The 14,583-nt window shown below is 35.5% G+C and overlaps 1 protein-coding gene across 1 annotated transcript in view; it reads right to left on the bottom strand.

Annotated features, from left to right (window-relative positions):
- The window catches only part of LOC129263005 (uncharacterized), a 63,593-nt gene extending 49,060 nt beyond the window's left edge, over positions 1-14,533 (bottom strand). Inside the window, exons 1-3 of the mRNA XM_064100779.1 lie at positions 14,478-14,533; positions 5,916-7,498; positions 4,789-5,324 (exon numbers count right to left, since the gene is read on the bottom strand). Coding sequence (XP_063956849.1) covers positions 4,789-5,324; positions 5,916-7,343 — 1,964 coding nt within the window. The 5' untranslated portion in view covers positions 7,344-7,498; positions 14,478-14,533. The remainder of the gene's footprint in view (positions 1-4,788; positions 5,325-5,915; positions 7,499-14,477) is intronic.
- Between the last annotated feature and the right edge of the window lie 50 nt (positions 14,534-14,583).

Raw genomic sequence — 14,583 nt, 5'->3', positions numbered from 1 at the left:
CATTTTTTTCTTGTGCATACTTAATCCATTATCAAACCTACCATTAACCCGAGCTATATATGCTGTTCACCATTGGTCTACCATTCACTGTACTTTATTGGCCTACTATACATTGTACACCTTTGGTCTACTGTCTATCATTCAGTGTAAACCATTGGTCTACCATTCACAGTACACTTGTGGTCTATAATGTATGGCCAATGGTGTAAATTGAATGGTTGACCAATGGTAAAGAGTGTATGTTATGACAATGGTGTACAGTGAACGGTAGGCCAATGGTGTACGGTAAATGGTAGGTCAACGGTGTATGGTAAGCCAATGGTGTACGGTGATTGGTAGGTCAATGGTGTATGGTAGGCCAATGGTGAACTGTAAATGGTAGGCCAATGGTGTACAATGTATGGTAGGTCAATGGTGTATGGTGAATGGTAGGGCAATGGTGAACGGTGTATGGTGAATGGTACGCGAATGGTGTACGGTGAATGGTAGGTGTACGGTGTATGGTGAATGGTAGGCGAATGGTTTATGGTGAATGGTACGCGAATGGTGTACGGTGAATGGTACGCGAATGGTGAACGGTGAATTGTAGGTGTACGGTGTATGGTGAATGGTAGGCGAATGGTGTATGGTGAATGGTACGTGAATGGTGTACGGTGAATGGTACGCGAATGGTGTACGGTGAATGGTAGGTCAACGGTGTATGGTGAATGGTAGGCGAATGGTGTATGGTGAATGGTGTAAGGTGAATGGTAGACCAATGGTGTCCAGTGAACGGTGGCTGAATGGTAAATGGTAGGCCAGTGAATGGTGGCTGAATGGTGGTCAATGGTAAACCTGTCTATAGTGGCCATAATAGATCAATGGTGAATGGTGTTTGATCAATGGTATATGAATGGTAAATGGTGCTCATGAATATGGTAATAGTAACGTCCCAATTATTTAAATTAGTTTGAATGGTATACCATTGGGGCTTGAATGGTATACCATTGGTGTATGATGGGTGCTGTGCGAATGGTATTCCAATGGTATATCAATGGTGTATGGTGTATGGTATTTCAATGGTATACCATTCAATTTTTTTTATAAGGGCAGAGAGAGGTATCCGGTTTCGCGGGTCCGCACGCAAAGGGTTAATTCTTGAATTCAGACGTTTTTTGAACAGATGTTCTCTATGTCCTATAATCTCAATGCACCAAAAATCTGAATGCAGATTCATAAACAAGCTGAAGGGGTGGTGGAGGGGGTGGATGTTGGTGTGTGTGTGTGTGTGTGTGTGTATTGTTATTTGGGTAAAGATGTGCAAGACACATTTTTTTTGCATGTGTTGGACATTATGTTGCCATGGTAACAGTAAATTATGACACAAAATCGGTAAAAATCGTGCAGTTAGAACTCCTTCCTCTGTTTTTAACTATTTCCTTGAAATTGTGCACACACATTGGGCTTCAGGTGACGATGTGCACGACACAGTTTTTGTGCGTGTTTCAGAAATTGTGTTGCCATGGTAACCTCATATTACATGGCAAAATTTAGGTTAAAACCTTGCGATTTGAACTCATGAATTGTGGCTCACACATTGGCCTTGAGGTAAAGATATGCAAGAACCATTTCTCAGTTTTAGCAAGTGCTCTTAAAAGTTCAAATATGGCACAAATATTCATTTTGGGTAAAGATTCATATTCAATGTTAAAGGGGAAATCAGCCTTTGTCATAAAATGTTGTGTTGGAAAGGGGAAAAATAAGTAAAACAGAATAATGGAAATTTAGAAGAAATCAGAGAAGCAAACTAAAGTTATGGCTGCTTTAAAATTAAGATCATAAATGCTATGTACATTTCAAATTGGCAACTGAGTAAGTAAATTATGACAAGGGGGCAAGAACAACTTTACCATATCAAAATTTGAGGTATTCTCCTAAGTACCCATTCCATTCAGGCCTTAATAAAAACCAAGTAGCATATTGTTGTATATCCTCACGAAAAAAATACAATTTGAAGTAAAACTACTGAAACAGGACATTTTGCATTTTTTTATGCATTCAAGTATTTAGTAGAGTAGTCTTTGCCTTACATCACTACGATATAACATACACAAAATAGTGCACTGCTATTAAGTTTTGTATTGCACTAGTCTATGAGACAACTTTAAACTTATAAATTCTTACATTTTAAACCATTTTTCACTGTTCCTCCTGGTAGATTCTGGAAAAAAAAAAATCTTGCTTATGTAGTTCTTGCCTTACATGACTATGATATCACATATGCAGCCAATTTGAAGTCTCCATGGGAATAGCGATGACTATCATTTACAACTTTTAAATATTCACAACTTTCTTCTTTTTGTCCAATATTGTGTTGAACTTTAACCTACAAACTTGTCTGATTTTTCTTTTTCCTCTAAAAACAAGTTTTTATTTTGGTTGAATTCCCCTTTAACGTCTTTAGGCAGTGTATTAATTCTCTTCAGTGATATTTCTAAATTCTTTTGAGGGAGGAGGAGGTCCTTAAAACTGACAACATATAGAAGGCTAAAGCCCATGACCATTAGGAACTTACATGTGAACACTCTTACAATAAACACCCTGCCACTTTTTTTTTTTGAGGGGGGGGGGGCTCTTTTATAAAATGACCACAAAAGAATAAAAGTTAGGAACTGAATCCCCGTCAAAAAAGAGGAAATAGTTTAAACCTCAAGATTTGTTTTAATTTAAGAACTAAGCGAATACAAAATAATGCACTGGTATTAAGTTTTGTATTGCACTATTCTATCAGACCACTTTAATTTTTTTTTCATTTTCACCTATTTTTTCACTGTTCCTGCTGTCAGATTTTTTGTTTTACATCCTCTGTTTTCAAAGGTCTGGAGAAAAAAATCTTGCTTTTTTCCACCGTGTCCAAATAATTTCACTAGCAGACCAGACTAATGTGGTGAGTGGACGAGTTTGCAGGGAATTTACTTTTGAGTTCACCCAAATCTATGTTTCCTTTCAGGAAGTTATTATACTATGTTCAAGAATCATTAAAATACGTAACAAAAATGTAGCTTATTTCAGATGACTCCTTTATATTTATCATTTTGTCTCGCCTGCATAGCAGAGCGAAACTATAGGCGCCGCTTTTCCTACGGCGTCGTCAACATTGAAATCTTAACCAAGGTTAAGTTTTTAAATGTCATCATAACTTAACAAATATATGGACCTAGTTCATGAAACTTGGACATAAGGTTAACCAAGTATTATTAAACATCCTGCCTGAGTTATAGGGCACATGACTAAGGTCAAAGGTCATTTAGTGTCTATGAACTTAGACCTTGTTGGGGGAATCAATATTGAAATTTTAACCAAGGTTAAGTTTTTGAAATGTTGTCATAACTACAAAAGTATATAGACCTAGTTCATAAAACTTGGACATAAGGGTAAAGCTGTATCACGAAAGATCCCGTGCGAGATTCAGGTTACATACTTTAGGTAAAAGGTCAATTTGGGTCAACGAACTTCGGTCATGTTTTTATTTTATTTTTAGGTAATGTCATCATAACTTTAAAAGTTTATGGATCTAGTTCATAAAACTTGGACAAAAGAGCAGCAATGTATTCCTGAATACCCTGTGTGCGTTTCAGGAATTTGTTGTAGATCAAAGGTCATTTAAAGGTTAATGAACTCTGGTCGTGTTTGGAATATGTGTTGAATTTGCATCATAACGTAAAAAGTTAATTGATCTTGCTCATTAAAAACATAAGGGTAATCAAGTATGAATGATTTTTGCACATGTTTTAGGTCACATGATCATGGGTCAAAGGTCATTTTGGGTCAATGGAAATAATAATTTATTATCATATTAGTTTTTTCCTCGGTAAATAATTATTCATTAACTGTTTTCAAAGGCGGCACTGCTGCTATATCGAATTGCGTAATGCAGGCGAGACTGCCAGAGGCGTTCCACTTGTTTATGGATTTAGTCCATTTTGCATAAAAACTGATTTCAAGTTGTTATGTCAGGCAAAACCTATACATGTAGCTAATAACAAACCAGTAAACCTTTTTCAATATCTTAACTGGCAATATGAAGGGTAGGGGAAACGAAAGGGACTATCATATTAATATCAAACCTTTTACATGTTTTAGAGATCCATTACCACTCTGGACTTTTAATGCAAAGGAACTTAATCCAAAAGTATATAAAATTCATATAAAATAAAAACAGTCTGAAGGACCTTTTTAACTGGCATTTTTGAAACGTATAATCATGATTTTAAGCAAAGGAAATGCTTTCTGAAAGGAAACATTGATTTAGGTGAAATAATAAAAGGCAGCGTTTTATGAAGATTGGGCAAAGGGAGATTGTTTTACTTTTGCATGAAAACGTATATTTCACGTCCATTTTTAATAAAATTCTTGAAAAATTTGGGAGTTGGATTATAATCAGTATGATGAACATGGTGAATGTCCATTAAAACATGCAATAAAATGCCAAATGATAAAAATGGATTTAGTCCCTTTTGCATGTTAGCCCTTCATAATTATATCTGAAAGATGAAACAACGACTTTATCAAAGACAATATCTATATCTGTTAAAAAACAAACGAAAACGAATACTGAACAAAGCAAATTAATAGAAATACATAAAGAGAGTCCACGACACCCACAGAAGCTTTCTCTTAGTCTGTTTGGCTACATTTCACGCATGGAGTAAACTAAGATCTGAATTGGAAAATTAATGTAGATGAGGAAAGGGGTAGGCGAGAATAGAAAAGTGATCTGGTTTTTTTAATAAGAGAAAAAATACTTACGGAGAATTCAAGTTGGTAAGTTGTGTCGTCTTGGCCAACAGGTCAACCAGGGTTTCTCCGTATCTGCCCATATCACCAGAAACAGATAGTAGGTGCTGATTCCGAGATTGTCCCCCAAATAGAAGGGCGAGCCCTCTAGATTTCAATCCCAAATTGACTTCACCCAATGACTGTGACACGCATTGTTGAAGTGTCACATTGATCGTGTTGATATCGTGTTGACGATATACAATTTGTTGCATACGCTTGGTATCGGTTGTTATCTCGAAAGTGTTGCTCGTATCTTCGATCGCGATTGATACATTAAGGCCCCTTGCATTAGGTAGAGACGCGAGTACGTTTTGGTAACAGCTAGGCGTCATTTTGTCGGCTGACAGCTTAGTAAATGACGAGAGCTTAGGAAGAGGTGATGGAACACTTAAAGAAGTGTCTCTGATGCTGATGGTATGTAAGTTAGGAAATGTTTTGAGACAGGACCACATTCGTCTGGTCACGTCAGCCGTAAGCACAGACTCCACGAACCTCATTGTCCTCACCTAGTATGAGATGGGGGTGAGTGAGAAAAACATACATTATGAACATGGTACACTCTAAAAACACTGAGTAGAATTTTACCCAATATTGGGTATTAAGGGAACATGCATGTTTGCTGAGTATTTTTTTTTACCCCACATTGGGCTATTTCAACGCAAAATTGCGTAAAATTTACAAAATATTTGGTATCTTTTTACTCAACCAACATGCATGTTCCCATTTTACTCAGTATTGGGTAAACCTTTTTTAGAGTGTAGTATTAACCCTTTGTGCCCTGATGCTGCAATCTTGCACATTCGTATAATTAAATTCCAACAATCGCAATGATTAGTTTTCTCCCCTACTTTCAAATTAGATGAGTTAATAAAAGGCAATACTTCTTTCATAATATCTATATGATAATAATAACTATCAATGGTGCAATATGAAAATTTTAAATTAAAGAAAATAACATGGAAACAATTTCATTATAATTCCCCCAAAATCATATTCAACGTGCAAAGAGTTAAGGGAAAAGAAAATGTGAAATTAAATGACATTCAGGTTTGTTTTTCTTTGTTGAAAAGAGGAATGTACATTTTGGCTTTAGATACCTCATGTTGCAGTTGCTTCGGAAGGTTTTTAAGCCCAACGACAGTATACATAGTTGGTGACTTCAGAATGATACTCTGTGCAGTGACGCATCTTTGAACCAACGAAGACATGTTTCCTCCACTATCCTTGGACTCTGATGAACAGTCAAGTAGAATGCGGTACCGTTCCTTCCCTTCCAAATGCTCGTTTGCAAGGAGTGCTTCCATTATTCGTATTCCTAGATGCCTGTTTGTGCCAGCAGCAAATCGGATGAGTTCCTCATAGTCTCCGATGTTTGAATTAATCTTCCACAAGATTCGGTCCAACTTAGATACTCTTAACCGTAATAGTAAGCGCCGTGTTGCACTAGCGATGAATTTACCCGCCGAATGTTCTTGTGCTAATTTGTGATAAAATTCAATTTGAGTGGAAGTGGTCTCGTCGGACTGAGGAAGGTTTGTGATTGGCACTGTCGTCTTGGAAATTATTCCGAGCTCGCATGCCTTATCAAGGATATGAGGAATTTTACGGAAATCTGGAAGCGTAAAGATTAGTTTCTTGGCATCATCGAGTAGACCGTAGAGCGCAACTCTGCCAATTTCCTTAACTATCCTATTTAAGTTTTTGTGAGTGTAGGTTAGCCTTGACGTGGTTGACCCTAAGCGAGCGTTTGCATGATGCATTAAAAATTTATTCACGCTGTCAAACAAATCTGTTTGGGTACTGACATCACTACCTAGTTGATCTTCACTCCACAGGTGACAGATCATAAGACAAAAGAGAGGTGTTTTGGCAAGTTCACCGAAGAGTGGTTGGTCTTTGAGGTATTCTTTCAGCTGTTCACCCTTTTCGTCGCTCAAATTCAGTTTGAAAAATCTGTCGATGTACTTTTTGGATCTCTCCATCGAAAATCCTTCGATCCACATCTTAGTGTATACCCTCGGAAGGTCATCTTGATTGAAGTAGCTTTCTAGATGAGGGCGTGTTGTTACAAGCACGCGGCATTGTGGAAACTCGTCACATCGAATGACGCTGACAATATTGTTCAGTGACGAAATACCTGCATATTCATCCAGTCCGTCTAGGATAATGTGACAGATCTCTTCATTTTCACGGATGAAACTCTCTATACCATCCGGTGAGAGATCTTGAACGTCGCTTAAAAGCTGAGTTTTGATGGCTTCCCCAATCGATGTCCTGTGGCTTGTGTTACGAAATTTAACAGCAAATAGAAGTGGCAACTGCTCCAATGCTGATTCTTCTTTTTCTTTTGCCCAGTCATACGCTATCTTTGCAACAGCTGTTGTCTTCCCTACTCCAGCTGGAGCTGAAATGAGGATTCGAGATGGCAGTCTCCCGTTTACTTTCGTAGAAAATATTTTATCAACAGAGCCTTCCAATTCTTCTTTCTTTTTGGTATCTCTTCCACTCGAGTCTTTCCTCATCATTTTTACGACCGTATGCAAATCTTTGAGCTCAGCGTAATCTGATTTATCCCAGGGCTTAAGTTGAATTTTGCACAGTTTATCGAGGTACTTGTGTCTCAATTTCTCACGACATCGTCCAACGGTCAACGATTCTGAGATCTTCTTGCCAAATATATCTGAAGGAAAATACAAAATAACGCGATATGTTAATAAACAAAACACGCCAGGTAAGTACATCTGTAATCTCGGAGCTTGTCTGCAATGAACATAAATAAATTTATAGTTTACCCCGGCGTAACGCTATAGGGAAAACAAACGTTAATGTTATCATTTAATCATTTAGCAAGCTGGTGAGAATATCAATGATAATCACAACAGCGTAGACTTTGTAAATAAGGCAAATAAGTATTATGTTCTATATAGCATAATACATATCAGAATAGCAAATACGACGTCGTCGCGTCACTCTATGATTTTACAATTCGTGAATTCGAAAATGGGAAAAGAAGAAAATAGAAAGGGTAGTAGAGAGAGAGCTAAATAAAAAAAGAAAGGTATGTGTCATAGAATTCACTCGTTCTGGTGCTGCACGTTGTAATGAAATCCTCACATTATTTCATCTAAAATAAATAAAATTAATTACTTAGAATGTGAGGCCATAGCTTTTAAAAGGTCAATGACCCTTTTACATTATACAGTGCGTATCAAAAAAAAGTTAACACTTTGAAAAAGTCCTGGGAATTAAAAAATATACGACATGTTGGTATTTTTCTCACTTGTAATCTATCCCAACTCCCAATTTTACACAATGCATATTTTACATAATTTAAAAGATCATTTAATTCTCTTTAAAATGATACCATGCTTGTTATGATTATGCCATCGTAAAAAGAGCAGGTTTTAAAAGTGTTGGATGAGGTCTGAATTGAAAGCTGCAAAACGAGCAGAAATAGTCATGAAGGGTCAATACAGAACATGATTCTTTTTTCTGTGTCAATACAGAAAAAAAAATCCAGTCAAATCTAGCCCCTGTTTCTGTCGTGATGGTACTGTGAGATAACATGGTTTGAGTCGTGGTTTGAAATACCTATGTTTGTTTGTTTGTTATGTGTTTGCTTGTGCAGAGGTGTGTTTGATTCCATGTTAATGTTGATGGACCAAATGGACCAAAGGACACTCCTGGTGCTCTAGAAACATTACGAGTGTCAGACTTATAAAACTGTGAAGTTAGGATCAGGCTTAAAGTAACTTTACAAAAAAAGTTACTATAATTTACTTTCACCAGTTATATCAATCAATCAAACAAATTCATAAAATAACAATACAATGGATACTTGTTGGAAGTATTTTCTCTGTATATTCGAGTCAGATGCTCACTTTGACTTTTGTATTGTTAAGCAGTAATTTATCTTGAAGGCATAATACATAAACTGTCCCTGCTCTCCTTTTGAACCTGAAAGGGAATTAAATTGAATCCTCTTGTAATTTTTTTCTTAAGCGTGCATTAGTATAAATCTACAATGTTCGTTTTTTATTCAATGTTTTACTTTTTTCTTGTTTTTTCCATACAATCCTATAAGTCTATGATAAAATCTTAACTCTTTCTGAAGAACGAATATGCAAGTTTATTTGTATGTAATTCCATGCATAAATTCATTATTACTTGTAGAATTATAAGCATACTTACAATCTTACTATGTTATGACAGAAAATGTAATTGACATAAAAATATGCACTCTTAACGTGAGAGGGTTAGGCAATTCTTTTAAAAGACGATGTATATTTAATTGGATTAGAATCTCTGATTTTCATCTTATCTTATTTCAAGAAACACATAGCACTCTAAACACTGAAAAGGTATGGTGTCAAGAATGGGGTTATAAAATTGTATTTAGTCACGGTAGATCGGACAGTGCAGGAGTATGTATGTTGTTTAAACCTTCTGCTGCTTATGATATTTTAAATGTTACACGTGATGATTCGGGAAGGATTCTTATAATTATTTTGAAAGTGAATAGTACACCGGTTACCGTGGTCAATGTGTACGGCCCAAACATTGACGATGATGTATGGAGGATGAGGATTATTGTAAATATAGAAATATACCGGGTGTTGCACTCTGTATAGATTTCGAAAAAGCATTTGACATGGTTGATTGGAAGTTTTTGTATACAGTATTACGAAAGTTTGGTTTTGATGAATGTTCTGTACGTTGGGTACAATTGTTATACTCTAACATTGAAGGATGTGTCATCAATAACGGATTCTCCTCAAACCCTTTTCCAATAAAGCGAGGAGTAAGACAGGGGTGCCCCCTCTCTCCCTATCTTTTTCTTTTGGTATTAGAAATTCTAGGTGTAATGATTCGTCAACATAAGAATATAAAAAGGAATCTCCATAGAAAATAAAGAATTAAAATTAAGCCAATATGCAGACGATACTGTGATTTTACTCCATCCCACCGAATCCAATTTGCAGATGTGTTTTAAAGTTTTGAATGATTTTAACTCTATGTCAGGACTGAAAGTTAATATTGATAAATGTAACGTCGTTAGACTTGGTAATTTTGAAGGTTTTCTTTGTCGAGATACTCCTTTCTCATGGCCAAGTGATTTCATTTTGTATCTTGGTATAAAAATTCCACTAAACGATTTCCATAATTATTATGAACTCAATTACAAACAAAACTAAAAGAAGTGAAATCGACACTTCGCATTTGGAATCTAAGAACTCTTACCCTATACGGCAAAATTTGATTATAAAAACGCTTATAATCCCGAAATTTATATACGTATTTGCAGTGGCGTAGACAGGTCACTACACCTGGGGGGGATGACTGGGCTGCCAACGCTAGTGAGGGCGTGAAGCGCCCGAGCGAGGGAGCGAAGCGACCGAGCGGGGGGAGGGTGTGGGGGTGTTCCCCCTCCCACGGTAGGGAGCTTTTGCAATTTTGAACTTGAAATCGTGCAATCTGATGCATACTTAATGAGGTAAAATAACACACACAAGCGCGCATGCACACACACACATACTCACACACACACACACACGGGTGCGCGCACCACACACATACTACGCCTTGAATGGACAGACATACATCGACAAGATCTACACACCGTGGCATATACGAATACAGAATGGACTGACACATAGTATTGCATATTGAACCACACTACGTATTTATTTATCTCTGTGAATTTTGCTGTTACACCTCTTCAGAAAAAAAACCAATGTCAACTGTGTACACGCAGGTATAGTCTTTGTTGTCTTGATATGGGTATGTGGTTATGAATGAAAACAGCCTCTGTGGCCATTTGTGAAAAGAACACATAAACAACAAACAAATAACAATATGTCTGTTCATTATAAAGCATAATGAATACGTATATACTATGCTTTTTTTTTACCTCAAAGAAACAGGCATAGTATCCATAGATGGATATTGGCTGGCGGCTCATTAACATACAGATACAAAAACATAAACAGTATCACTATGATCCATGGAGTAACAATACTGCTTTGTAAGTTTGTGAAGAAATCGGAACCATAACGGCTAATAACAATAAACACAATTACAATAATGATGAGGATTATTATTATCATCATCATAATTATTATTATTATTAATATTATAATTCTTATCATTATTATTATTACTATTATTATCATCATTATGACTTATTAAGTAACCAAATATCATTCCCCAAAACCTGGGGGGATGATTGTACATGCCATCCCCCCCGTTGTCTACGCCCCTGTAAGTATTTGGTATAATACCGAATCCACCACACCCCTTTTTTGTTGAACTGCAACAACTCTTATTTAACTTCCTATGGAGTAACAAGCCAGATAGGATAAAAAGATCTTTACTTTACAACGATTATAAAGAAGGCGGGCTTATAATGCCGCATGTGTTGAATTTTAATTATGCAATAAAAACAGCTTGGGTAAAGCGTTACTTAGACACGGACAATAATGGGAAGTGGAAACTGTTTTTGAAACGGTTACTTGACAGGTTTGACGATGTTTTTTTCTTTCAATGTAATATGAAGTCTGTTGATTTGCATATCAACTTTGATAATGTATTTTGGAAAGACGTTCTTTATGCATGGACTTTTTTATAAATACTACAACCCTGTAAAATTAAAAAAAAAATTATCTCTCAAACTCTTTGGCTTAACTCACATATCAAAGTTGATAAAAAAATTATTTTATACAGAAACTGGTTCCAAGCTGGTATGCGATATGTCAAAGATGTTTTAAATGTAGACGGTTCATTTATGACATATGAACAAATATGTAATAACTTTGGAAATGAATCGTTTTTATGCTATTTTTCTTTTTTACATGCTATATCTTTAGAATGGAAAAAATTAATAAAAAATGTCCATGACATCAATCACGATGATCACATGGTAGATGAAAGATTAGGACATTTTACGAAAAGTAAAAAGGTTACGAAATTGTGTTATAATACTTTTTTAGAAAGGAACATGTCCCTTTCTATGAACCAAGAAATCTAATGGCAAGATGATTTGAGTGATAATTTGTCAGACTCTCATATTTGGAACTCTCGCTTCCCTCTTTTGTATAAGTCATCAATTGACAATAGACTTCGAAACTTCCAATTTAAATTCATTTACAGAAGAATTTCAACACAAGATTTTTTTATTTCAAATTGGAGTTAACGATTCTCTTTTATGTAATTTCTGTGCAAACCACGTTCAAACAATTGCTCATCTATTTCTTAGATGTAAATATGTAATTTCATTTTGGAACGAAGTTCACGAGTGGTTGAAGGCGAAGCATATAAGAAGTACACAATTCAGTGACATTGAAATTTGTTTTGGAGTTATAACCCTCAATAATTTTCATCTTAGCAATATTATTGTGTTGTTTGCAAGATATTTCATTTATTCTTGTAAATACAGAAATATAAAACCCACTCTTGCTCTTTTTATGCTTGGTTTGGAAAAACTTGAAACAACCGAGAGAATTATTGCTTTTAAACGTAATTTGATGAACGTGCATCGAAAAAAATTGAATATTTTGTATACAAAATGAACCATTTATTTGAATTGTTTTAAATGAATGCTATTGTTTTCAATTACGATGCATCCGTGCATATGCTACTTATGTATGGAATGAGTTGAGAAATAAAGAATCTTGAAAAAGAAAAAAACGTAACTGTGGAACGTCCTTAAACCGACATTAGAGAGTTGAAATGAAAATGATAACGACGATAACAGGTGGAACATTACATTTTTTTAATACCACGCTTAGTATTGTACAATATGTAATCTGAACAAATTATTTTTTTACAACCTACATGTATAGTGCTACGAGCTAGGGAGGCCCTAGCTGGATGCAGTATTTTCCTGTAGGGGGGGGGGGTGGGGGTGGGGCATTTGTTTTCTCTCTACCTGGGTCACCCATACCCATTGGTAATGCCGAAAAATGTCTCTGCAGGGAATCAAACCCGGGCCCCAGCTTTGAACGCCGGTGCCTTAACCACTAGACCACAGAGATGGGTTAGTGGCTAGGGCGACCCGATCCGATTGACCGTCAGATAGACAGATTTTCGACACTATACCAATTATAATTTCCTTTGTTGGGTGTAGATAGGTTTTGAACATTCGATTCCCTGCAGATACATTTTTTCGGCATTGCCAATTTTTCTAAAGGGTAGATAGCTCCGGGGAACCTTGATTTAAGCTACGCCTACCATTGCTCTCTTCATCCATCTCTTTCACAAAATATTTAAATAAATGAGTTGCCAAAGCTGTTGTATATGAATAATTTCACACATTTATATATATATATATATTATGAAGAGCTCACTTGCAAAAGGGGTTAGGTCCATTTTTCATCAAATTTGATTTATATGTCTTAATGTATAGATTTTTAGTAACTCTATAAGATGATACCAAAGAAAAGTTGAAATTCAAATAAAAACGTGAATGAAAGTGGCAAAGAAAAATCACTTTTTTAATCAAAAGAGATTTGATTCATTTCAGTTTACTTGCAAAAGGGGTTAGGTCCACAATGATAATTTAAAAAAATATATATAAATAAAAAAGTGAAGACAGGTAGATTTCAAAAGTGGACATAACCTCTTTTGCAACTAAACTTTTCATATATATATATATATAAATATATATATATATATATATATATATATATATATATATATATATATATATATATATATAGAAAATGTCTGCTTCGACTGTTGGCGGTGAGGCCCTTTTCAGATTTTCCTGTTTCAGAGCCGGAGATTCGCCATCGTCATCTTGCAGTCATGGCAACGCGTCTTTAGGTGCGTCTTTAACAGTGCGTTTCTTCCATATTCAGCGCATTGATTTCTTTGAAAGGTGAGTTTCACAATCTGTATGCCCATGAACAGACCTGTTTCAGAAACGGATTTTGAATTCTCTTATTTGTCACATCATGGGCACTGACGAACAGTGTAACTTTACCTTTCATTTTTGAGAGCTATGCTCCTTTTAAAATCTACGATTTTATTTCTACGGCATTTTTTAAACCATTTGTGATTATACACACACACACACACACATATATATATATATATATGTATATATATGGGATTACTCATTACAGACTGCCGCTTTCATTGTATCAATTTCTTTAATTATTGCTTTAAAAAGAATCTAAAATAGGAAGTGCATCAAAAAGTGTAAAAATAAAGTACAAAAATAACATAAAATTGCAGAAGAAAAATACGGCACCACTAACTGATAAGTCATCGATTGTATAAGAACAATGAAGAGAGGTAGATGGGGGGGATCATTTGTTTACTAATCTTCTAAGTTATGGAATAGCCTCCCTGAAAACATCAAATAGTGATTGACCTCTGAAACTTTCAAACATTATCTTAAAACATTTATCTTTAATTCTTAATTTATTTTATTACTTCCTAAAAACCGCCTTGAGCACTCTACAGAGTTGATTTGGCGCGATATCAGTCTAATTATTATTATTATTAGTATTATGTAAAATGGAATGGGGATATATATTCATGATGATGAATATCTGCTTTATCGTAGTGCAAGTTTTTTATTAAAGGAAAGAGAAACGTCCATAAATTTCGAAAAGGAAGGCTAAGAAATGAAAAAGACAGTCTTTCTAGTTTACCTGAATCGCCGGGTACTGCCTCTTGGTTGCTCAGTTCATCTTTAGATTGTAAGTATTTACCTATTAGAAAATAGAACATTAAACATATTTCAAAATTGAATGCCAA

The sequence above is a fragment of the Lytechinus pictus genome, chromosome 6, assembly GCF_037042905.1.
Source record: "Lytechinus pictus isolate F3 Inbred chromosome 6, Lp3.0, whole genome shotgun sequence".
Classification (NCBI taxonomy): Eukaryota; Metazoa; Echinodermata; class Echinoidea; order Temnopleuroida; family Toxopneustidae; genus Lytechinus; species Lytechinus pictus.
Note: the sequence above shows the minus strand (reverse complement) of the source record. Positions and strands in the feature narration are given on the sequence as shown.